The sequence below is a fragment of the Crocodylus porosus genome, unplaced genomic scaffold (genome assembly GCF_001723895.1).
Source record: "Crocodylus porosus isolate Cpor-Errol unplaced genomic scaffold, CroPor_comp1, whole genome shotgun sequence".
Lineage (NCBI taxonomy): Eukaryota > Metazoa > Chordata > Crocodylia > Crocodylidae > Crocodylus > Crocodylus porosus.
This window is the reverse complement of record NW_017728949.1, coordinates 83,533,816-83,559,752: the sequence shown is the minus strand read 5'-3', so window position 1 is coordinate 83,559,752 and position 25,937 is coordinate 83,533,816. Positions and strand designations below refer to the sequence as shown.

The following is a 25,937-nucleotide window of genomic DNA, read 5'->3' as shown; positions in this document are numbered from 1 at the left end:
TAGCAGCTTGAAGTGTACAAGGATTGTTGGCTTACAAACAATGTTATTGTATCTGCTTCACCAAGGACACAGCTCTTATGTAGTCAAAAGCCAGAAAGTTTTTAAGCACATGACCATAACATTAATCCAGTTTACATCTTTAGAAACTTATAGAAACATCATAGAAACTTATGCAGAGCCATCTGTTGGGAAATGTTCTTTTTCTACAAAAAGTTAAACAACACGATACATATATTTCCCTCTTGCTGAAAATCTAGGCAAGTGAAATTATTGAAGCTCGGAAAACAGGGTAATATATAATATTACTTTGGAGCACACAGGACTCAAAATATGATTTATAAATCTAAACTGTGGGATATGTACTGTTGAACCTAATATCTTCTTTTAAAGATATTAGATAAATTAGTTAATGTTGGACTCAAATTTAAAATATGGGCTACTTTAAGGAAGCTGTAAAAAAGCATACATTTTCATGATTTTTCTGTATTTTAAATTAAAATGCTTGTTTAGACTCCACATTTCTCTGTAGGAGCATGGTAGCCCCTCTCAAAAAGAGACTGAAGCTGACCAAAAGCAAGATATAACTTGCTTTCACAATCAAACAGTTTTAACACAAAGTAAAGGAACCATTTGATCAATCATAAATAAATGAAAACATTCAAGTTCTGTCATAACATGAACAATAGCAGGCTTCCAGAATTTTTAGAAGACTACACAAAACATGTTATACTGTGCTTATTCTGATGATTTAGCAACAACATATAACTAATACATGCTATCTCTAAATTTAAGCTTACTCTTGCTAATACCTTAACCATACAGTCCAGAGCCAGAAGCAGCAATTTTTTCAGAGAATTACAAGAATGAGATTATAAAAAAATAAGGAATAATTTTGAAAATACTCTTGTTAAAAAATAAAGATACTAACAAAAAATTTGAAGATGTAACATATTTCTGAAATAGCCTGCGGAACTGCAGCTTCAATAAATGCTGTTGCTTGTAAAAATTAAGGTAAGATATTAATTTGTTTTTTCTTACAAAATGTATTATTCCAAATATTTCTATGACTAATTTAATATTAAAAAAATATGACATTTAGAGATAGAAAGAACCCACAAGTTTCCAAGGCAGTTACCAATGACTAAGGTGCATATGTCTTTTTGAGACACCCGGTATTTTATTAAAATAAGAGACATTTCTTATTGTAACTAAATTATTATTATTTTGACCCAAGTTACTAAGTACGAGTCTGCTGACTTGTCAACAGTTAGAAATTAATAAAAAAACCATTCTGTGATAAATGGTTATTTCAGACAATTTCTATCTGCATACAAACCTTGTCTTCCTGGTAATTTTAAAACCTAATTTGTCTCCCTTGCTCATATTACCTTATGCCTCAAATAAATCCTTAAAATAAACATTCAGTATATTGAGACAAACTAATTGGCTGCATGTTAAAAGTGATGCAACAGCCACAGACCGCTTACCAAACAGAAGCGGTCAAACTTCTCTCCCCTAATTTGAACTTGACCCATTGAGGTGGTTTTAAAAGTTTGGAAACAAGGGACAAATACTTAAATACTTTTGCTTTGGTCATAGAAGAAGGCTGATAACTGTTTACAGAACTACCAGTACAAGTAAACTTGTCTCCATTTCCATTTTAAAGACACTAATTATCAATTAATATATGACTGTTCTCTACTTTTGCTAAATGGCATACTTGTTATTTTAAAGGCTTTCAAGAAATATGAAAACTTAATTATAACCAGGGATCTGGGTGTTCTGTTTCCCACAGAAAAACGCAGTAAAACGTGGATTTCCCCCTTTACCAGAGGGAAATGCAGGTTTCTCATTTTATCAGAGAAACCTGAGGATTTTGCAGTTTTGCAATGAGTCCTCTGCAGGCTGGCAGAGTCCCAGCCTGCAGGGGGTTGGGAGGGAGCAGGAGGCACCACGGGGGCACCACATGCATGTACAAACACATAGCTGTCTGGCAGCCTGGAGAGCAGGTCCTGCAGGTAAGTGGCTGGGGGGTGAGGTCCCCACAGGGAAGGAGGGAGTTGGGGTTGGGTAGGGCTGGGGCTGCTGCCTAGCCAGGTAGTGTGTGGGGCTTGGGGCAACAATGCACAGCTGCAGGGCCCCAGGAGCATGAATGATGCGTGCCCCTGGAGGCTGGGGGGTATGGCAGCAGCAAGTGGGAGCTCCTGCAGACACTGCCAGTGCTGTTGGTGGGAGGGGATGCGAGCGCCGGCCAGGGGTCAGCAACCACCCACAGACACCACCAGCAGCATTGATGGCGGTCAGTGGTGATTGCAGACCACCCACAGATGCCAGCAGCATGGTGCCTCAGGGGTAGCAAGTGCCTTTTTGTAGGGGGTGCCTTGCCATGCTCAGGGGGTGCACATGTGCATCTTCCCTGCCTAGCAGGGAGTGGGACTGGGCCATGGCTATCTCATTTGGCGGAGGGGAGGGGGGGTGAGGGGCACCAGCCAGGGGGCTGTGGGAGCCTTTCATTCTAATCACGGATTTTTGGTTTTTTATCAGAGAATTTGCAATTTTTTATCAGGGAAAACCAGGATCCCTGATTATAACGCTAGATGTTCATAAACTTCATGCTCTGATAGACTTACAAATGTCTAAAACCTGCCAGAAAAAACATATTGTGACATTTAACAATTACTCAAAATAGTCAATGAAATCAAATGTATCATTCAAAGTTCAAATATTCCTTATTTTGCATGAAATATCTTATTTGAAACTGCAAATAAAAATAAACTTGAAGGAAAATTAAAATAACTAGCACAAATGGATGTAAATAAAAGCCATTCAGTAAAATCAGTCATATTTTTCTGTATAATGCAAAACTGGAACGTATATACTATTAAGGTTTTGTATTTGATCAAAGAATATTTTAGAATCATGCTATTCTGGTAATTGTGTATGATCCTTGAGAAATAAATTGGACTTACCTAGGGTCTTTCTGGATGCTGTCTATGGATGGAGATCTTGTTGTACCATCATCAGCTGGTGCTGCATGTTGCAGCCTGTTATAACTGGATTCTGACATTCGGTAAGGCATTGACCTGTAGGGTTCCGCATAGGTAGCTGCTGTGTTCAGAGCATAATTATTTCTTTGGTATGTAAGTGTGCTACGTTGACTGGATGACCGTTGCAGATTTGCAAAACCTGGTGTAAAATCAGTATTAAAGGATAATAAGTTATTTTCTACAGACAACTATTAAGAGGCAGAGTACTTGGTTAAAGTAATGCAAAATTAGAGTTGAAGTGAGCCTGAAATACCCATATGTCTAAAAACTATTATTAGACTTGAGGGACCAATCACATCAATATGAAAAGTTTTTGCCAAAGAAGTCCCAAGAAAGATAATGAGATTAATTATACAAGTAAAGTTTTTGTGGCATGAGACCCAAATTGTTTCTAAATGAGATTAACTGTTTGATTATTTAATGTAACAAATGGTACTTTTGTCAAAAACATTAGCAGTAAACAAGAACTGAGCTATAAAACAGTTACAAGTAAAATAGCAGGCTGCCCTTGTATTTATTATGCACCTAGTGCCTTTCATATACTAGATACTAGCTTGTTTTGATCACCTGAGCAATCTGAATAGGAGGAGGGTGTTGGCCTGAAAGCTGTAGACTGGAAAGGAAACAGCTGGGATGCTCAGGGCTGTGTGGGTTGGACTGGGGACAAAGGAACATGTAATCCTTTTGTGATGGACCATAGGGTTTACTGTTAACTGTGTTCATGTTGTCATGATGCTATATGCCTCAGTTTACCCATAATGATAGGACGAGGAAAAGATGGGTTAGAGAGACAGGGAAGCAGGAGATGTGCCCACATGTGGGGCCAGACAAGGACTTCCGGTACCAACAGAGATTTGAACATCTTTGTTGATACATCCACAAAGTGGGGATCACAGGTAATAACCAGGAGGTGTCTAGGGGGAGAGAGAAATTAATATGACAATAAGAGAGCTGGCTGGACAAGGAAGGTGTCAACATTTTGTGGGGACAGTCTGAGGACAGAGTCTGGAGAGAGACCAGCAGACAGGCTTTTGGGCTCTGGAGCTGGAGACACTGGAAAGGAAGCAGTTGAGTATCTTTATTGGTGCTCTAAGATGCATGGACTGGACTGGGGACAGAGGCACTACTTAAACCTTTGGAGAGGAAGAGCAGAGGAAGGACCCCTGGCTAGGTGACTTCTGTCTCAATAAATATTTTATTGAAGTGGCGCTATCTTGTTTGCCACTTGGAACTTCGGGTTGCACTTGTTCGGTAAAATCCCTCTCTCAAGAGAGGAGCTGGATGAGAGATTTCCCTGAGTCAGGGCCACACAAGGAGAAACAGGGATGGCAACAGACTGAAATACCAGGGTCTCAGCGAGAAGGCCAAGCCTCGGCTGGTTTCTGAAGGCACTCTCAGAGACTAGACAAAGTTACTGCAGTCCTGAGCAAGCACTCAGGACACCTTTGCAAGGGCAAGGTCTTCCTCCTGTGTGGCCTTTCCTGCAGGGAGCTTTCTCCTTTGTCACCTGGCACTCTTAGAGGGTGCACTTTTCCCTCTGAAGAAGAAAAAGGTAGCTCCCTGAGACTGAACCACAGATAACCAGGGAGGATCAGAGATTGAACATCTGGGGTCCTGGAGTCAGAAGGAGCCAGGACTCATCCAGACCCTAGAAGCCGCATTTAGACTTGATTCCATGAGGACTTAGAAAGACCAGATAAGGCTGACAGTGAGGAGGGAAGGTCCTGGGCAAGTGCTTCCCTGGGGGAATCCGTGACTGTGATATATCAAAATTAAAAGACACTGACTATCTCAAAATGAATGCGTTACCATACAGCCCTGAGTATTTGCTCCAGGGGGAAAGAATAGAGAACATTTTCAATTACTTTTCTTATTCCTATTTGCCATTATTTCAAAAGTCTTTTTGGGGTTATTTTTCACCTCCACTGATTTATGGCTTCTAGTCTATCATTTTAAATTGGCACTATATTGGCGCAGTCATGCATGTTGACAGTGTAGCACAGTATACTTACTGTCAAATAGTAAATCAATATGTAACTCAAAGATTTTCAGGCACATAAGTTAAATTGAAGCAACTATGAAAAATTTCAGTTCTTCACTTACCTGATCCAGTTCGATATAATGCAGACTGGGACCCCTGGTGTAACTCCATTGTTCCATGATTTGGACTTCGGTACACAGGACTGTAATAGGGTCTGCCTTCATATATGGGAGTGATGTGCAACTCAGGAGATACAGTTGAATGTAATTCTGGCCCAAGCTGGCTGTGCTGACTAGCATATGAACTTCGCAAGCCTAGAAATAAGAAAGATATATACTGCTTGCATTTTGTGGTAACGTCAAACTGAACAAAATCCTATCATCAGTGAAGTAGGGCCACATGGGTATCCAAAAACATAATAGAAAAAATAATATATGTAACTAGAAAAAATAATATGTGGTACAAATGGCCTGTAAATAAACAGACACATGGGAAAACCTTTTGCACATTTTTAAGTCTTGGAAAGACTTATGAGAGTGTTTTTCAAGTAACTAAGAAAAAATACAAAGTGTTCAGAAGTTGTACCATGTTTCCCAGAAATTAAGAAATACTTTACAGTACATTTGTGTGATTTGATTCTTTTATATCACTTTCTTTTTAACATACATATTCATTGTATATAAGTATTCATGTGTCCATAGGGCTTTAGATGAAAGATCTTAGCATGAAGATAAATAAAAGGGAAACTCAAGCATAATTATTTCTTCTAAAACTTTCTTATATTTCTGGCATTTTTGCCTATCCTGATCTTGGAAGTATTAAAAAAACAAAAAACCCAAGAAAGGCAGTTTGTTCTACACCTCTATTTGATTTTCTACTTGTTGCTAAAGCAAATATTTTAGTTGTAATATACAATCCTTCCTAAATGTTTTGCAGCAATAACATCAGAAGTTCATGCTCTTATTTCTAGATTTGATGACTACTGAGCACAAAGCAACACACTGGTAAACACCACAACATAGTATTTAATTCTTTTTGATGAGAAATGCATGAATTTTATTTCTAAAATATCAACTCACTCTATACTATGCTGCCAAGATGATTAAAAAATAACACACAAATAAAATATTACAATCCAATTCTGCTGAAGTCAATCAGAACATTCTGATCTCAATGAAAACAGGAGCAGGTGGGGGAATTTTTTTTACTTAGAGTGGCTCTGAGAGCTGCTCTAATTAAAATGCCCACAACATCTTGTGTATTCAGCATCCCTTGCTTCAAAATGTCAGCAGGGTGCTTTAACTAAAGCTTGTTTGATGAGCTTTAGTTAAAGCTCCCCGCAGGTCGCCATCATTTTGAAGCATGGGGATGCTAAGTACACGAGATGCAGAGGTTGGTGGAGCGCACTGATCAGCCCATTCCAGCAGACTCAATTCACTGAGTCTGCTCTGAGGTGCTGTAATTAGAGTATGTTGGAGCAGTGTTCCTACACATGTAAAGGCACCTGCTGAGACACAGGACTCTGACTGGTTGTTGGACAGTCACTCACAAGTTCTTTGGCTAACAAGCCTAAAATAGTCTTTAGTTTGCTTTAAATTACTGGGAATCATTTCAACAAAGTTCTTGCATGAAACAAAAGAATACAAAGTCTCTAAAAAACGAACCGAGAAAAAAAAGGGTGGATCATTACCAAAGAAAGGTAGAAAGTCTATTTGAATCTAGCGGCCCATTCGATTACAATTGGTAAAACATGCCACTTTCTGAAGCCCGGGTGGAATGCAAGAGGCTGTAGCTAACACCTGGCTGCCTTCAACTCCTCAGCACAAATGCTTAGGTTCCCATTTATAGCTGAGCTACCTTTGGCACCACCCTGAAACATGGCTCATACTCATGCTTCTGGATGCCTTAGCCCAGGCTTTTCCAACATGTGGCCTGCCAAGCCATTTTCTGAGGCTCGAGGTGCTGCAACGGGAAACGAAAGTAAACACTGTTTGCTTTTGTTCCCACCCCTTGTCCCTCAGCAGCTTCCTAATAGCGGCTGAAGGGCTGGGGAAGGGACGAGGTTCCCACATGCACCACGTCAGCCTGACGTTGCCTGCATGGTGTGGCTCCTCCCCTACCCACTCATTTCACAATGTCCCTTCCTAGCCCCCCCTCATATGCATGCCAGCTCCTCCCTTCTCCCTCATTGCAGGGTTTCCCTTCCTAGCCCCAGCCTTCCCTTCCTTATTTGCATGCTGGCCTTGCCCCACACTGGTCCCCACAAGCCGCACAGGCTGGAGCAGGTCGCGGTGCAGTGGCTGGGCAGGTGCGGATGCTGACTCAGAGGGATGCTGAGTCCACGGGAGATGCTGCTGCCACTGCTGCTGTGACTGTGGCAGCAGGAAGCCAGCACTGCTCCCGCCTCTCCGGATCCCCCCATGCTCGCAGACATTGTGCTGGGGGTGGTGAGTTGTGGGCCCTGGGAAGGGAGGGAGCCCCCTGCTGGTTGGGCTCAGGCTGCCCCGGGGGGGAAGGAGCAGGGGAGTGTCCCTGCATGTCCCACACCCCACTGTAGGGTCTCCGCACGTCCCCCTGACTGCTAAGCCCAGGCGCACAGGTGTGGGAGCATCCTCGAGGCTGCCCAGGTGGCAGGGAGGACATGGCGGGGTCAGGCGGCACCCCTTGACCCATCTGCCCCCAGGCCATGGCCGGACTGGATAGGCTGTGCGAGCACCCGCTTCTGCCTCCCTGGCTGGATGTTGCCCCAAGAGAGCACCTGCAAAAAAGAAATTAATGATCTGTGATGCATTTCAACCAAGTATTTGAAAACTAGGAGGTATGAAACCATGGTAATAGAAAGCTCTGCTAACCTTTGGAAAAATCAGATCCCTGCAACAATTCTCTGGAGTAAATACAGCATGATGTCAACAGAGGTTTTGCATTCAAAAATGATTTTTACCCCTCTGCAAATTGTGCCTTTCCATGTGGACAAAGGCAGGGAATTAAGGGTGCAGTGGGGTGGTACGCTCCTCTTCAGCACTGCTAGGGGGCTGTTTAAAATAAAAGTGCTACCAGACCAAATTGTTTTTATTTTGGATTTTAAACCACATTTTCAGACCCATTTCATTGTCACTTCCTGCAACTTCATTGGTGTCAGAGGTCACCTGACATCACTTCCTGATGTGATACTGCTTCCTGTGAGGTCTTTGAACATGGCTCACCAGCCCACTAGGTGATAGGAAGTTCATGATCCGGCCCTTCATTCAAAAAGGTTGGACACCCCTGCCTTAGCCACTCCACCAGTGTGCCCCTGAGCCAGGACTATGTCTCCTGAATGCAGAACTTTTGAAGGACCAAGAATACAAACAGTCCTATAATAATGGAATAAACCAGATCCAGTGCTTAGCTTGAAGTTAGCAGTGGAACTAAGCTTTATGGACTCTTCTGTCAGTATATGTGTGACCTATAGTTACGTCTACAATGTAGTCTTAAGAACAGTGTAGGGACCTCAAAGCTAGATTTAAAAAAGATTGCTCAGTTACCAAAAGCAATTTAGTCACAGCAGCAAAGAGTGGGCTAATCTAACCTAATAATAAAAGCTTAAAGAGTCATGGTACATTTTGCAAATAGAAGGTTTTGCTCTGCTGCCACTGTACATATTATTTTCTCTTTCACTGGGTATATCCTGCGTGGCAGCTGGTTGATATCCTCTGTTACAGAGATTCTGCTGCATTTCAGACATGCTTCCTTCTCTTCCTTCGGCTTCTGTGATTTGCTTTCCCAGGTTCCCTTCCGCTTCTATGGACATCCTTCCAAAGATCTTATGTCCACCCTCCTCTGCTGGTGCCCTTGCAGAGTATCTTCTAATTGTGGCTCTCATCTTTTATTTCTGTTCCTAGTATTTTGATGATTTCATTAGCTCCATTGGTTTAACTATACCAGTGGTGGCTAACTTTTTTGGCTAGTGTGCCCAAATAGAGCCCCAAGCCCTTTTTTGTAGCACTATTCTGCCAGTGCCCAGAGCCCCCCTGTCTCTATTCCTGTATATCCTTTATTGAGCATCCAGGGCTCACATGCCATTTTTGGCATGCATGATGCAGGCTGGCCACCCCAAGCTATATTCTTTACAGTAATAATATTCTAACTACACTTTACCATATCTCTCTCCTGTGATTTAATTACATGCACTTTGCTGTTTTTCAGGACAGCTTTTCACATCTTCCTCTGGCTAATGAACTTTGATTTTTCAATCTAAGGTTGCACTAATGATAGGATTTATTTGTACAGAATTATAAAAACAATCTAACTCTGTCTCCATCTCTACAAATAAACTATCACTATCACAAAGTACAGCTAATAAATCAAAAGTCACAAATACAAACTTTTAACAGTATTAGTTATGTAAAAGTTAGCAAATAAGAATATGAATATACAGCTAGTTACTCAATAATTTGTTCAAATAACTGGCTGCTAACAGAATCAAGTGAGTTTCAAGCAGGAACAATGTAAGGTCCAATATAATTCATAGGATCCAGTTCCTTACTTGTACTTCTAACAAGTTTATTTCAAATCTCTTTTATAAGGTACACACTGATTTGCAAAGCATGCCTACTTGTACATAAAGGAGTTGTCACTCTAGGTAGGCACTGCATTTTAGTAAACTAGTAATTATAGCTATGTAAAAAATTAATCTCTGGATTTAGAGGATTAGCTTAAAAGGTGATGTTTATCCCACTTCTCCAAAATGTGATTCTTTGATGAAGTGATACGCAACTAATCATACAGTTAAGTTTGTATTTGTATATGTTAGGCAAGAATCTCCGACTTGCCTTCTATAACGTCTAGACACCTCTTCAATTGGCAACAGAACTCCTCAGGACAACAAAATGTCCTGAGAAAAACTTATTTGGAGACTGAGAAGAGAGGTGTTAAGTGACCCGCTCAAAGCAAACCAAGAAACTAAATTTTAGAACTAGAAATAAAATTTAGATCTGAATAGCTAAATGCAGGATCAGCTTGTTACATTCCAGGGAAATAATTTCAGTTTCTACCAGTTTCTCTGTACCAAATTGGTCTTCTTTTCTGAAAATAAAAATGTCAGGGAAAGAGAGGAGACAATTAGCTATTCAATCTATCCTTTTTCTCAGCTTATATAGCAGTGGGCTTGGGGTTTTTTTTATGTTTTTATTATTGTGCTAGAGTCTGCCAAAATAGTAACCTTTTTTTCTATTACCTTCTGTCCAGTAGGTGCTCTCACATGTACAGTATCAGTGGTTAGAAAACTGATATAAATTTGAGTGAAAGATTTATGAGTTTTTTTGTTGACACCCCATGAAAAAGAGCTAATTTACTTTATCAGATGGTAGGTTACTATTAATCCTATGAAAAATAAAAAATGGTAGTTTATTCCTCTGATAGCAGTGTGAACAATTTGGGAAGTGCTAGCTCTATAATAGTTGAAAAGAAAAATAAAACATTTAAATCTGCACTGACAGAATATATTGTCCTAACTGCATGATCACTATGCCTTGTGGCTCTTGTAGATGAGAGAAATCAAGGGAAAAAAAAGGTGCAACTTCAAATCTAAAGTAATTATATCTTAATAAGCACTCCCTTTCTTAAATCAATAGGTCTTAGTATTCAAGGTGGCATATAGCTAAAACTGAACATTTGATAGCCGTTCCATTTGCTAACAGTTACAATATTACTATTTAATATATTGGATAGTACTTTTAAATTCATAACCTAGAGAATAAAAATTACCACAACAATCAAATAATATTAATGACTTATTTAAAAGATAGTTCCATTTAACACTAGTTCAACCAGACCACCTTTTATTTTGTGTATAAATTGTGAATGTATTTGGATGTAAGCTAAATTGTTAAAACTATTTTGCTTTTAATTTCACCCGAGGTTTAAAATACAGTTTTATATATGGCTAATGTAATCTGTTGATTAAAGAAATTATGTCATTTGCTGCAAATTTACAGTATAACATGAATGCAATTATACCATTTGATAAATAAGGAGTAACAACTAAGGTGAAGAACTACCATCATTGCTTTCGTATCACAATGTTTTACTTGCACAGCTATAACTGCTTACTTCACAGTTGCAATTGCACTATTGGTTTTCTATACTTAAAGATCTCAGTGCAAACCTATAAGCTACATATAACTTTTTACTAACCTGTAAGGCTATCTGGACGTGGAGGGACCATTCGCTCATAGATATCAAACTGTTGCCCATACTGGTCTATATCATGAATTGTTCTTTGTAACGCTGTTCCCAAATGTTGTGGTACTGCAGTCATGCCAGAGCGTTTTGGGGAAGAAGATGCTATCTGGGATTGGGATGGAGAAGCTACTCTTGTCTGTGCATCAGTGAGGGCAAGAGGTGAGCCAACTCTTGCTGATGTTTGGTACTGAGAAGTTCCTCCGTTTGGATTAGCTGTTTGCCTCGATGTAACTGAACTGATTCGCCGCACAGCTGTTGGTGAAGCGGGTCTCTGTGTTGAATATGGAGATGCTGCTCGCTGCACTGGTAATGTAGTAGATGAATATGCATTAGAAGTTAGGGGTCGAGATTCAGTAACGGATGGAGAACCATATCCACTTCCTAAAGAAGTTCTCAGTGACCCCCTTGAAGGTGACACACCTGTGCTGACAACATACGAAGGAGACTGTGCTCTGGATGGAACTGAACTAACACGTCTCATGGCTCGGTTGGCAGCAATATTTACTGATGGCTGTTTATGAAGAAAAAAATAGGTTTATTAAGTTCAGGGTCTTGGTCAAATAATTAAATTGTCTTCCATGATACAACCAGAAAACCTATAAAAAAAAGTGCACAGCTCAAAAGTAACCGCATTGACTTTTATTTTAATCTTCATATTTATCAATCTAAACTTTGCTTGAAATGTCTTTCCCCTGCAAAAACTCATCTCATCTGAAGTCTTTAACCATTTCTCCCTCAAAAAATAGCAAAAACATCAAATAAAAATATAAAAATTATATATATTCTACATTCTGTAATGCTTAGTTCTCTCCTGTTGTTTTTTTCCTTTTTCTCCCCACAGCTCTAATTGCTTATTATTGCTGAATCTTCTTTCTAGTTCTATATAGACAGTAATATATTATAGGACAGATGGGAAAAAGAAGTTCTTGTACCTATCTGAGATTCACAAAAACAGTTGAGAAAATAGGATAGAAAACATGGTAATACAAAAAATATCAGTCTCTATATGTAAGATTTATGCACAAATATAAATTTAAGGTTAGAAGAGAAAAGTCTTGGAGATAAACAGCTATAGTTCACCTATAGTTCTGTCCAGATAAGATACAAATAATGTACCCATTAGTCAGGTGTATTTTAGGTTTTTTTCTTGGTTTCTATTACAAGGAATTAGATTTCTGCCTGCCTGCTTGCCAAGTGATGCCTATGTTAATTTTTTTCCTTGTGAACTGTTACTAATCCATAAATGTTTTTGAAGTCTATTAAGCTACTTTAATTCTTGCATACAAAAAAATGAGTTAGATATATATTATGTTCAAACTATATTCAACTATGTAACTTAGATAAATTGTTACGCTGAGCATACCTGAACTAATGTTTGTCCTTCAGCCCGTGAGCTTCTCACCACATGATTATTCGTTGTTCCAATAAATGAATGCTGCTGTCTATTTTCTGATTTGCCCAAGTTCTGGCTGTTATGGAAACTGCTTACTTCCTGGTAACCACTATCAGAGTAGGAATTCATTTGTGTTGAACTTCTCGAGTTACCTACTGACCCTGTAGAAATCAAACCAGTATGAGAACAAACTATTATACAATTTTGACAAAAAGCAATAGAGAAATAAGATTCAAGTATTTAAAAACTATACAACAGACCCTCACTTTCATGAAGAGATGTCTGTTCTGGTGAGTAGAGATTCCCTTGTTCTGGTTCTGATCTAATGTGGTAAGTATTGGTATGGATGTTGTCAGATGCTCTAGATTTGCTTACACCTGTGTTTGGCGCATCTGAAAGCAAAGTTTTATTAGTTAAAACTATGTCATACAAATTTGCCATAAATTCAGGTTCTCAAGCAGATATTTATCAATTTATACACCACCTGTAACAAAAAACTTGGATGCTACGTTATGATCATAAATGCATACTACCACTGGTATACAAATATTAACTTACCATCATTTTATCTGTTCCTTATGCGTATTGAGGCTTGTGTCAAATTTTGCATTTTGTTACGTTTTTCCAACCTATTTTGGATGCAAAATGCAGATGAGCTTCTAAAAAGCACACAGAGTAATATGTAATGTGTTTCTATTCTGAAAAGGGATGGTAAAATGACATCTTACCTAACAGATTTACGCTCTGTGTGTATTTCAATCTAGTAACTGTCAAGCCAAGAAGAAAAGCCTTTTTATTCAAGTCCTATTATTGCTATAGAGTCAATGGAATTAAAATGCTACCGTGTGCATGGCCAACAAAAATATTTACAGTCACTTATACACATGCAAATCAATTTTCTACAATAAAACCACAGAGGTGTCACTGAGAGCCTGATTTGACCCACAGAACCTTTTATTACTATGGATGAATGTGTAAATGAAAAGAATCCAGCTTGACTTTGAGATTCCAGTTTGAGATTGCAGGCAAAAGAATTATAAAAAAATTGTTTTTTTGTGAGCATATCTGATAGCAAATCATTGAGTACACTTGGAAACCTATTAAAGTATGTTTATGACTTACATTTTAGAGCAGGATCACACTGTCTATAAGACTGATCTGAACTCTGATACAGTCTTCAAACAACTTTCCTTGTTTACCTCTACAGAACACACGGCTGATTTGCAATTCACAAAAAATGAAGCATCAGTGTTAACTTTTTAGCAAGAAAATGGAGCAGTACAATGTTTAGTGTGGGGAAAACTATGTTTCATAAAGAATGGTACTGATAAAGCTGATATTTAAGGAAAAGGCACATAGTCCTTAAATAACTCCTTCCTCCCAATGTCTTGTGTTTTTAAATTCTACTCTTCATGACGTAAGCTTTTTACATTTCTACTTGTGCAAAATGTAGGATCTTTTATTCTGGAGATGTGACATTTTTGCTACCTTTTTCAGTCAGAGGTCAGTTTCATTAGCCTGTCAGACTAAAAAGTAAAGCACTTATTATCCTTTAAACTTGCAATTTATATGGCTGTAATAAGCAATGGAAAACATAGAATAAGTGATGGAAAATGTTACAATATATATAATTGTTCCTGATGCAAGCATAAGCTTTCATGGCTACTTCTAAACCCAAATCTGCTCTGTATGGTTGTGTTTGTCAGGATACTGAGACAGCCATTATTAGTTCCTCTTTTCAGATCAGTCCCATTTTTATTTTAAGAGAAAATGACACAATGCTAGATTTGGAACAAGTTGGAAGTGGTATATTTTCATTCCTTCAGAAGTGATCTTTCTTTTAAAATTTTCTTTTACAGGATTTCAGCAACCACTTTGGCTCGATTTCAGTTAATTTAGTTGCTGAATGTATTCAAGACATCAACTACATTCCAGTCAATAATCACGATTCCTCCTCAACTAGGACTCTTTGATTTTACAACCTAAAAGCAATGCAATGAAGTAAAAATGTGCAATAGAGTGTCAAATAAGAAGACCATTTATGTAGTAACATGATTTCTGAGCACTGGGTATCCAGCCATTCACGATGCAGGTAAGCAAAAATATGCACAAAGACAGACTGGAATATATCTGGATCAAACTGTGAATTCTATGCTGTACTGTAACCTCCATTTGGTGCTGTGTGCCAAGTGCATCCAATTTTGACAAAGTGGAGATTAGGATTTATTCCTGACAGCCAACCAGTTTGATACATTTAAGGATGATCTCTGAGAAGCCATCAACACAACTATCTAGGGTCATTTGACCCTACTACCAAGTCATCTCATAGAAAAATGGGATCTATGTAGAGCTTAACTTGCAGAAGCAATTGGAGTTTTTGGGCATTTGTATATGTTTGCGCTGCAGTGCCAGGCACTTTTAAAAGGGCTGGAAGCTGTGGCACATGCATTTGTGTAAATGGTGAAATGCACATCAGCGCTCAGAAAATGGCAGCAGCTTGCTTTTGAAGTAAAATACATTGAATGTGATTTAGTTCAAAAATGCACCGCCACTATTTTCTCAGCACTGATGCACATTTCACCATTTATACAAATGTATGCGATGTGGCACCAGGCACTTCAGTTCACATGCGGAGCACACAAATGTATGTGTATAAATGTTCTCTCTGTTGGGGCAGAAAGGAACTTAGACTGTGCTTAAGGAAAGATGGATGTCTGAAGAGGAAGCCCACATAAAATGACTAGGATAGAGAAAGAGGAAGAACTCTGCCTATCCTGAAATGATAAAAAAGACCTCTAATTCACAAAAAGGAATGAGAGATAAGACTGCAGTAGTGAGGCTGGGAGATACAAGTCTCAGGACTTGCAATATCTTCTGTAAGTCTTAAGTAAAAGTGAAAGAAAGAAACAAACTAAAGAGTGAAGTGACTGTTGTTAAAACCTTCCCCTGTTAAGTTTGTGTTCCTTGCTTTCCTGCTACCCTGCCCCAGAGGAATTAAATTAGAAGCCAGTATGCCCACAGCTAACCATCTATCCCACAGTTAGATAAAACTCAGAGGGTGCGTAAAGAGTTAGGAGACTTGGCTCAGAGTCTGAGCCCAAGAATATGTTCCAAAAACAGACAACTAGAAATAGTGGCTGGACTCTACCCAGGGGCAGAGGGTTTAAAAGCACAGAGGACCCAGTGTTCAGAAGTAGGCTAAGTAGTCTCACATACTAGTAATTGCAGCTCAAGTGTATTGCATTTGTACATTTATATTTCTAGGACATAGTCTGATAGACAGTGAACTTCAAGAATATTCCAGAAGGCAAAACTCTCTTGCATGAACTCACTATTGCAGACCAAAAATTCAGAGTGAAGATTTTTTATTCATTATCATATGTGTAGTCAATGCATACTTGAAAGTCAAACACTTCTGGACTGCAGCTACATTGAAGCCATGGCAGCTACAGTGGGCACCTACATACATGCCTGACACCTGCTCCAATGCGTGCTAATTAGCATACATCAGAGCAGACTTAATTAAGCTGCTGCTCAATTATTCAAGGCTGCTACTGTGCTAATTAGCATGCTCTACCATCCCCGCCCCCGTCATGTGTATTCAGTATCCCTGCACTTCAAAATGGCAGCAGAGGGCACTTTAACTAATGCTTGTCAAACGAGTTCACACCGCCATTTTGAAGTGTGGGGCGCTGAATATACAAGATGCTGTGGGTGCTTTAATTACAGCGGCTTTTGCCTCAGAGCATGTGTAAAGACACCCATTAAGACCAAAGCCAAAATTAGTGTGGTACTAGTTTGGAGCAGCTAATCCTGAGTACTGGGAAGTACTGGGGAGTATGCATGCAAAATTTCAGAAGGTACTGAAGAACAAAGCAGTTGATCTGCTAATAAAATCTAATATTTCTTTTAAAAGCAGCTACAGTGTCAGGGGTGGAAGGATAGCAATATAATTAATATGTAAAAAAAACATGCTTGGAAATGGTATTCCAGTGAATTTTTACTTTAATATCAAAGAAATGTCATAATAAAACTGAAAATAGAGTTATAGGACCTCTAAATGGGGATTACACAGATAAAACAAAATGGCTTTTCCACAGGAAATTTGTATCTTTAAATTAAAGAGAATTTACTTAAAAGTTTTAGAGTTAATAATCTTTCAAATATTCTTTGACAAATTCTTAAATACTTTAGAAGTAGAAGAATCAGAGAAAAAATAAAGTACTATCATATATTAGAAACATGATAAGTACAAAACAAATGATAGGAAAAAATAATCAAATTCTCATAAATAGAGAAGATTAAATTTTATCCTTCTAAATGGAAAATAATGCACATGGACAAGAATACTCTGAACCATGTATACACATTGTAGGTTCTTACAATAATTCTAACCCTCCTTAAGAACACTTGGGTGTTTCTACAAAGGGATTAATGATGTCTATCCAGTTCTCTCCTCTGGTATAAAACACCCAGTGTTAAGATACATGAAGAACAGAACAGAATGTAACAATGAAAATGTAACAAAAGTCATTGAAATAAACCAGTGAGACACCAACAACTGGAACACTGTCAATTTTGTTCATTTGTTCTCAAACACTATAACAGAAATAAGAGGTTCATAGATTGGTGATGAAAAGCTTCCCATACAAAGAGGGACTATAATGCTCAGGACTGCGTAATTTGGATGGCAGAATAAATAAATTACATTATTAGATTTATATAAAATTAAAATTAAGGTATATTGAACTTTCCTATTTACGTTCTCTCATAATATAAGAACAAGAAGTAATTCAATATGAAAGGTGGCAAATTTTAAATGTCTATCCCCTCCTAAACCAATGCATAATTAGCATGGGAAATTGATCGTCAGAAATATTTAGTGAAACAGAGCTAAGCAGTATCCATTTACAAAAAAGACTGTACATTTATGTAGACATTACACAGATTTTTAAAAAAATGTAGAACTGAAGCTATGGAGAGAGAAATCATGCTTAACATAAAATTTCTGGTATTGACATGTTAGTATAGGCACTGAAAGAAGTAATGTTTTGTCACACGATCAGCCCCTTGAAACATTCTACAGCTGTGCCATGATAGAAATTCATGGCTGTAGAATGCTTTAAAAGTGCCCAATAGCACAGCAATCAGAATCCTGATTATATGAGGTTTCAGATGAAGGCATTGCAAAGCAGAGCACCTTCGTTAACTTCTGTCAGTCCCTGCTGGAAGCAGGGCTAGACTAATACAGCTGCACACCACAACTGGTACTGTCTTCAGAATGGGAGAGGGAGCAGGGAGGGGATGGGGCTTGGTCTGGGTTTTGGCCAAACTGAGCTGGAGGGTGGGGCAGGTGGACTGGAGCCCCCCTGCCTAGGCAAGCTGGATCCCTCCCCTCCTTTCTCCCCGTTCCCATCCTGAAGGTAGCACCGGAGCTGGTGGAGGGAGGGGAGGAGGCTAGAGGAGAGAGGCTGCACACATGCAGCCACTCCAAACTGGAGCTCGATTCAGCCCCCTGCCCCGCCACACCCACCCAACAGCAAATGTCTGGTTGGGTCAAGGGAATTGCTATAACTTAGGGGTGGGCAAAACATGGCTCACAGACCAGATCTGGCCCATCAGATCATTCCAGCCGAGATCCGGCCCACCAGACCATTCCAGCTCACAGGCAAGATCTGGCCTACTAGCCCAGGAGGCCACTCCAAAAGACAATTATTACTGGTCCATGGCTGTCCCTCTGAAAGCTGGTGGGAGGCGCAGGCTTTCAGAGGTGCCAGCTGTAGCAGCAGCTTGGGCTCTGGTAGCTAACCAACCAACCCCCCATGTAACAGGGAGCTGATTCCTAGCCCCTGTTACATGCAGTAACACTGCATTCACTAGGCTTGTCACTTTCTGATAGTGAGCCCCATCCAGAGTTCACACCCCACTGGAAGACCTACCTCAAGCCAGCTAGAGTTGGTCTCCTCCAGGGATGCCATGCCAGCTGGGGATCTGAAGTAAGATGGACTGGACTGATCGCAGCAGGGAAGACCCAGCTCCACCCAGCAGTTGGAGTATGCAGCTAGGGGTGAACCATGAAGTGACTGAACTTCAAAAGCAGGGGAATCCCTGTCTATAGAGTACCAAGTGGTGTCAGCAATGGGACCAGACTGGACCATGTAGAAGCAACCCCATTTTTCACAGATTTCATAGACATCAGGGGCTGGAAGCAGGCCCATTTTTCATAGATTTCATAGACATTAGGGGCTGGAAGGAACCTTGCAAGATCATCAAGTCCAGCCCCCTTGCCATCGGCAAGAAGTCTGCTGGGGTCCCAGCAAGATAAGTATTCAAATGCTTTTTGAAAGAGTCCAGAGTAGATGCTTGCACCACCTCTGGGGGCAGTCTGTTCCAGACCCTAGACAGTCGGGACCATTATGCAAGTTTTTCCTTATGTCTAGTCTAAATCTGCCTTCCAGAAGTTTGTGGCTGTTAGACCTTGTTATCCTTTGGGGAGCCCTTGTGAACAACTGTTCTCCCAGATCCTGGTGCATCCCCCTTATGTAATTATAGGCTGCCACCAAGTCCCCCCTGAGCCTTCTCTTCTCCAGGCTAAAGAGTCCCATGTCCCTCAGCTTCTCCTCATAAGGCTTACTCTCTTGGCCCTTGATCATGTGAATGGCTCTCCTTTGTACTCTCTCAAGCTTATCCACAGCCCTCCTGAAGTGGGGGCCCAAAACTGGACACAGTACTCCAGCTGCAGCCTCACTAAGGCCAAGTAAAGTGGGAGGATGAGGTCCCTGGTTTTGCCTGAAATGATTTGGTGGATGCATGCCAGAGTTTGGTTTGCTTTGCTGGCTATGGCATTACATTGGTGGCTTATACTCATCTTGTGGTCAATCAAGATGCCCAAGTCTCTTTTGGTTATGGTGCTAGCATGCATAGCACTACCAAACCTATAGGTATGATGCTAGTTTTTCCTCCCAAGGTGGAGCACCCTGCACTTCTCTACATTGAATGTCATCAGGTTTTGGTCCACCAACCTTGTGAGCCTGTCCAGGTTGGCCTGTATCCCCAGCCTGCCCTCCAGTGTGACTGCCTTCCCCTGTACTTTAGTTTCATCCACAAACTTTGCCAGTCCGCATCTGACGCCCAAATCCAGATCATCAGTGAAGATGCTGAAGAGTACTGGCCCAAGTACTGAGCCCTGAGGGACACCACTGGTTGCCCTGCGCCATGTTGACTTGCTTCTGTTAACTAATACTCTTTGGGTCTGACCACAGAGCCAGTTCCCCAGCTATCAGACCATGAGATGATCAAGCTGCAGTTCCCCAGCTTAACCACGAGGACATCATGGGATACTAAGTCAAAGGCTTTCTTGAAATCCAGATATATGACATCAACCTTGTTTCCTTTTTCCAGGCAATGCATCATATGGTCATAGAAGGAGACAAGGTTGGTCAGGAAAGACCTTCTAGCAACAAAACCATGTTGGCTGGCACTCAGAAAGTTGCCTTCCATTAGCCTGCTGCTGATGGAACCTTTGATGATTTTCTCCATGCTCATTTCAGGGATGAATGTCAGACTGACTGACCTGTAATTCCCTGGATCTTCCTTCCTTCCTTTCTTGAAGATTGGGACCACATGGCCCTTTTCCAATCTTCCGGTACCTCTCCCGAGCACCACGAGTTCTCAAATATCTTAGCCATAGGGCATACTATGAAGTCCGCCAGCTCCTTTAGGACTCTCGGATTCATTCCATCTGGGCCTGTGGACTTATGGATGTCAAGCCTCTTGAGGTGTTCCCTCACTTCAATGGTGAAATGTTATGTAACTGTGGGCCCATCTCCTGCCCCCTGGATGCTTTGTGTCCTGCCTAACATGGTGACCCCTTTAGGCAGGTGGAAGACCAACACAAAGTAATCATGTAGGAGATTAGCCTTTTCCTAAGCATCAGCTGACTTAAATAAGAGGATCAGGGATTCAGTTCTCCCCAGAGGGGGAAGAAGAGGCATTGTCTCTGTAATTAGAGTGGCACATGCCTATGTGGAGGCACAGGACTAGGGTGAGCAGTCGGTAGACTAAACCGTCGAATGGAAAGCTTAGGAGGATGAAAGACGAATGGTGTAGTGAGATGGGTCAGTGAGACGCGGCTGCTGAAGGACTTTGGTTAGCTGACAGCACTAGACAACTACAGGAAACCTGGATTCACAAGGCAAGAATCCTAACTCATGCTGGGTAAGACTGTTTACGGACTTTAATAAATATTCAGAGAAAGGTGGAGGGAAGGGACAGTACCCTCACCTGGGTTTGGCTGAGGGGACTGAGAGAAGAAAATGGGCTGAGACCTGGACAACTGGTCAGATTGCTGGGGATAACCTGTGACCATTGTTTTGAGGATAATGGGTAAAAAATGCTCATTGCACCAACAGGAGTGGCGAGAAGAGGGCAAATGGGAGGTGAGAGTCCTATGAAGAAGACCATCAGGGTGATGAAGCTGTAATTCTCATTGTATGACTATTAACCAATGGCTTCCCATTTCTTTTCCAACAAGCTGTGGCAGGAGAGTGAGACAAAGCAGGCTGTGCTTCAGGCCCTAAGGGTGGGAATAAGAGCTACCCGTTCACATCTCACCACTCCAGCCTGGCCTGACCGCCCCCCGCCTCCAAGGGAGGGGGCACTGGAGACAGGAAGCTTATGCCTAGCAGAAGCTTCTGCTTGGTGACCCCTGACTTTTCCCCAGCCCTCTCTCTATATGGGAGTAGAACTTAAGAAGGACCCCAGGGACTCCTGTTGGGAGAAAGTTGGGAGAAATAGGGAGGGAGCCATGGGTGACTACCCTGGTCTGTGTCTCATGTGCAACTCCTGAAACTCTGTCTGGCCCAGCCCCAGTCCTTGTTGCCACATGAGGCTCCTGGGACTCTAGTGGGGAGCCATACACCATTGGACCAGACTGGGCCAGCTTTGTGCCTCCACCTCTGTAGGGCTTTTGGCACTCCAGTTGGAAGCAATGGGGAGCCATGCACAATTGAGCCAGGCTGGACCAGCTCTGTGCTGCCATGTGTGGCTGCTGGTATTGTATCCAGGAGCTGTAGGAGGCACATGCCTTCAGGCCAGGCTGGCCCTGTTCCCCTATGTTTGGCTCCTGGCACTGCAGCCAGGAGCCGTGGGAGCTGTGCACCTTCAGGCCAGGCCAGTCTGGCTCTGTGCCACCAGGTGTAGCTCCTGACAATGCAGTTGGAAGCTGTGGGAGCAATGTGTGATTGGGCCAGGTTGGCTCTGTGCCACCAGTTGGGGAGGGACGTGCCATCAAGCCAGGCCGAGTTGGCTCTGTGCCTCCACACGTGGCTCCTGGCACTGCAGCCAAGAGTCGCAGGAGCTGTGCGCCTTCAGACTTGGCCAAGCTGGCTCTGTGTCACGTGGGGTTCCCATTAGGCTGGGTGGCTCTGTGCTACCACGTTTGGCTTCCAGGACTCCAGCTAGGAGCTGTGTGCCATCAGGCCGGGTCAGGCTAGCTCTTTGTCTCCATGTGCAGCTTCCTGCTGGAGTGCTTGGAGCCCCAAGTGGAGACAAGGAGCCAGAATAGTCCAATGGCATGCAGCTCCTCACAACTCCTGGCACTCCAGAGGGAAGCCATGCACTGTCAGGCCAGGCCAGCTCTGTGCAGTCACGTGCAGCTCCTGGGATTTGGCTAGAGCCGTGTGCCACCCTTTGCCCTGTCCTTGCCCTTTGCCCTGTTCTCACCACCCCTGGAGCTGTACGCCTGTCACAGTCCATAATAAACTTGAGGGCCTGCCACCTGGTGCTGCTGCTGCCAGTGACAGGTGCTGTGCACAACTGGGGGGGGTCCCACACACACACCCCACCATATCCATACACACCCGCACCCCTCCACACCCCCCCACAAACCCCACCCTCCCACTCCCACACACACATCCACCCACTCCCCCCAAAACCCCACACCCACCTGCCCATGACCTCCCCCACACACGATATGTAATAAGACTTTATTTTGAGCTATTATGCAATTGCCTCTATATAGACTAGGCAAATGCACATAAATCAGGACAAAAAATTTTTTGAAATATAATTAATGTATGTTATAGTAGATGTTTTATTTTTAGTATATGATTTGGGTTTTTTTGGTTCCAAGATGGCAAAGTCTGCTGCCAAAAAGAGTATTTTTAGGGGCAAGGGGAGGGACAAAGGTCAGAGGTTAAGGGCAGGATTTCTAATCCCAAGATGGTGACCAGGGGGCAAGGCACCTGTCAAGGGATGAGGCTACCCTTGCAGCCATCCACAGATCACCAAAAATTGTTAAGTGGCCCTCCAGCGGAAATAATTGCCCACCCCTGCTGTAACTCATTGCACTTTCTGTGACATACAATGAATAACAACAGGAAGCTGCCTGTCTGTCAGCGCCCTATGCATTCCAGTTTCTTCCACTTTCCTCTGAAGGTTATGCTACAGACCAATGTTAGAAACTAGATATCTGACTAGATGGACTACGGATTTAATTTGACAGAGATTCCTTTCCCAGAAATCCCCACATTTCTGGGAAAGACATTTGAAAAGTATATATTTAAAATTTTTAGCTCAAATAAAAGTAATGCTAAACAGTTTTCTCTTCCTTAGCAACTACTAAGGTAAACTGTGTTTCATGTGATGATGTCAAAATAAATGTCAGAATTCATTCATTTACAACACAACTGACTGTCAAGAAACCTTTCAAATAAATTCAAAATTAAGGAGAGTAAAGTCACTGTGAAAACACTGACATTCTGTGAAAATGTAGGTTCACATAGTATCCATTTCTATCCACTGAATCAGGACCTAAAGAGGGATAGCAGAAGGATGGAAGGACAATTTTACAGTCCAGCCCCTTTCTCAGGAGGCAGCATGATTATTCACATCTTTAAAGCATGCCACTTTGAGTGCAGAAATAAATATTGAAAATCTACTTTTGGGTTTCTTGAAAACTAGCCTCGAACTTCATCCATCAAATCTTTAAGAGGCTGGGTAAATTTCCAAAAGTTGCTATAAAGGCATGGATAGGTGGGTCATAACACTAAAGTAACAAGCCCAGGGAGGGCCGAGCTGGACCAGACAGTCCACAGGCCCAGAGGGGCTGAACTAGACTAGAGAGTCCTCAAGCCTAGAAAGGGGCTGAGAGCCGGACCAAGGAATCCATGAACATGAAGAAGAGGCTGAGCAGGGTACTGGGGGTCGACAGCTCAGAGAAGCGACTCTGTGGGACCAGGCAGCTGAGAGCTCATGAAGAGGCTGAATAAGGGATCAGAAGGCTGAATAGGTCAGTTTGTGGCCCCTCCTTCTCTCCCCCCCACTCCATTTTCAGCTTGACATGAGGAAGCAGGAAAAAAAGGAACCCTTTGGGGCCAATGAGCAATAAACATGCCAGCTTCCAGGTGAGTTTGCTAAGGAAGGGGTGCTTGGAAAAAGAGCAGTAAGAGAGAGAAGGCAGATTAAGAGACCCAGGGAAATGGCTGGAGGGTGTCTCAGTGCCAGAGCCACTGTCACTGTCTCTGCTTGCACTTGTGAGGTTAGTGTCCAACCAGGACCACTCATTATCAACGTTTTCACCCAGGTCCAGGTTTGGTGCTTCGGGACTGTGCCTTGTAGGTTCCTTCCAGTGATGGCTAGGTCAGGGAGCACCTGCAGTTTGAGTGGTGCCTGCTGGTGGGGTGTCTCAAGAAACAGGCGAGAGAATAACAGGAGGAGATGGCAAGGCTATGAAGCACCCTCTGCCATGTGGAGTTCATCGATTCGATGCTGGAGGAGACCTCCAGGACCGTGGAGGAAGAAATGCCAGATGCAGCACTAGAGAAGAGAGAGGACATGGATACCCTAGATGGGTGGAAGCTGGAGGCTCCTTGAAACAAGAAGAGATCTTCACCTCCACCTGCAGTAGTTCATCTGGAGAACAGATATGCAGCCCTAGCAGCACAGAGGAAGAAGCACATTCCATTAGTTCAGGAAAAGAGGCCAGGTCTTACAAAGGTGGGGAGGATCGAGATGACAACTACTAAGAAGTGATGGGTGGTGGTGGTTGGAGACTCTCTTCTGCGGAGGATGGAGGGAGCCAACTGCTGACCTGACCTGTTGTCTCAGGAGGTCTGCTGCTTGCCCAGAGCTTGGATTCAAGATGTCACGGAGGGACTACTGAGGCTCATCTGACCCTCTACTACTACCACCCCATGCTGCTCATTGATGTGGGCACCAATGATATTGCCAGGAGAGATCCTGAACATATCAAAAGTAACTACAAGGCTCTGGGTGCACAGGAGAGGGGGCTGGGGCTCAGGTTGTGTTCTTGTTGATTCTTTTGGTCAAGGGAAAGGGCTCAGGCAGGACCAGGTGCATCCTGCAGATCAACACCTGGCTGCATACATTGTGTTGCCAGCAGGGCTTTGGCTTCTTCTACCATGGAATGTTCTTCCAAGAAGGATTTCTGGGAAGAGGTGGGATCCACCTGACGAAGAGAGGGAAGAACATCTTCACAGACAGGCTCGCTAACCTAGCAAGGAGGGCTTTAAACTAGGTTCGCTGGGGGATGGAGACCAAAGCCCTGAGGTAAGTGGGGAAGTTGCAGACCTGAAGGAAGAGCAAGCAGGAGTGGGCCACAGGGGAGGTGCTCTCATACTTCCTGAGAAATCAGGGCAATCAAGTAGTTAACTCAGGTGCCTGTACACAAATGCACAGAGCCTGGGAAAAAAGCAGGAAGAATTGGAAGTCCTTGCACAGTCACGGAACTATGATGTGACTGAAATAACAGAGGCTTGGTAGGATAGCTTGCATGACTGGAAGACTGTCATGGATGGGTACAAACTGTTTAGGAAGAATAGGCAGGGGAGAAGAGGAGTTGCACTTTATGTAAAAGAGCCATATGATTGCTCAGAGCTGCAGTATGAAGCTGGAGATAGGTCTGTTGAGAGTCTCTGGGTTAGGGTCAGAAGCGAGAGCAACAAGGGTGATGTCATGGTAGGGGTCTTCTACAGACCACGGGACAAGGAGGAAGTGGTGGATGAGGATTTCTTCAAACAGCTAGTAGAAATTTCCCGATCACAGGCCCTGGTTCTCATGGGGGCATTTCAATCACCCTGACATCTGCTGGGAGGGCAATACAGTAGCGCACAGACAATCCAGGAAGTTTGTGGAGAGTGTTGGAGACAACTTCCTGGTGCAAGTGCTGGAGCGGCCAACTAGGGACCATGTTCTTCTTGACCTGCTAGTCACAAACAGGGAAAATGTGGTGGGGAATGTAATGGTGGATGGCAACTTGGGCAGCAGTGACCAC

The 25,937-nt window shown here is 42.4% G+C and overlaps 1 protein-coding gene across 6 annotated transcripts in view; it reads right to left on the bottom strand.

Moving 5' to 3' along the window:
• PKP4 (plakophilin 4) overlaps positions 1–25,937 on the bottom strand; it is a 173,386-nt gene that overhangs the window by 79,000 nt on the left and 68,449 nt on the right. For 3 of the 6 annotated variants that reach the window (XM_019553924.1, XM_019553926.1, XM_019553927.1), the window contains exons 4-8: positions 12,904–13,035; positions 12,614–12,804; positions 11,203–11,761; positions 5,151–5,342; positions 2,970–3,186 (exon numbers count right to left, since the gene is read on the bottom strand). In XM_019553924.1, coding sequence (XP_019409469.1) covers positions 2,970–3,186; positions 5,151–5,342; positions 11,203–11,761; positions 12,614–12,804; positions 12,904–13,035 — 1,291 coding nt within the window. Of the gene's footprint in view, positions 1–2,969; positions 3,187–5,150; positions 5,343–11,202; positions 11,762–12,613; positions 12,835–12,903; positions 13,036–25,937 lie in introns of all 6 variants that reach the window. The other 3 variants (XM_019553923.1, XM_019553928.1, XM_019553925.1) reach the window with 2 other exon arrangements.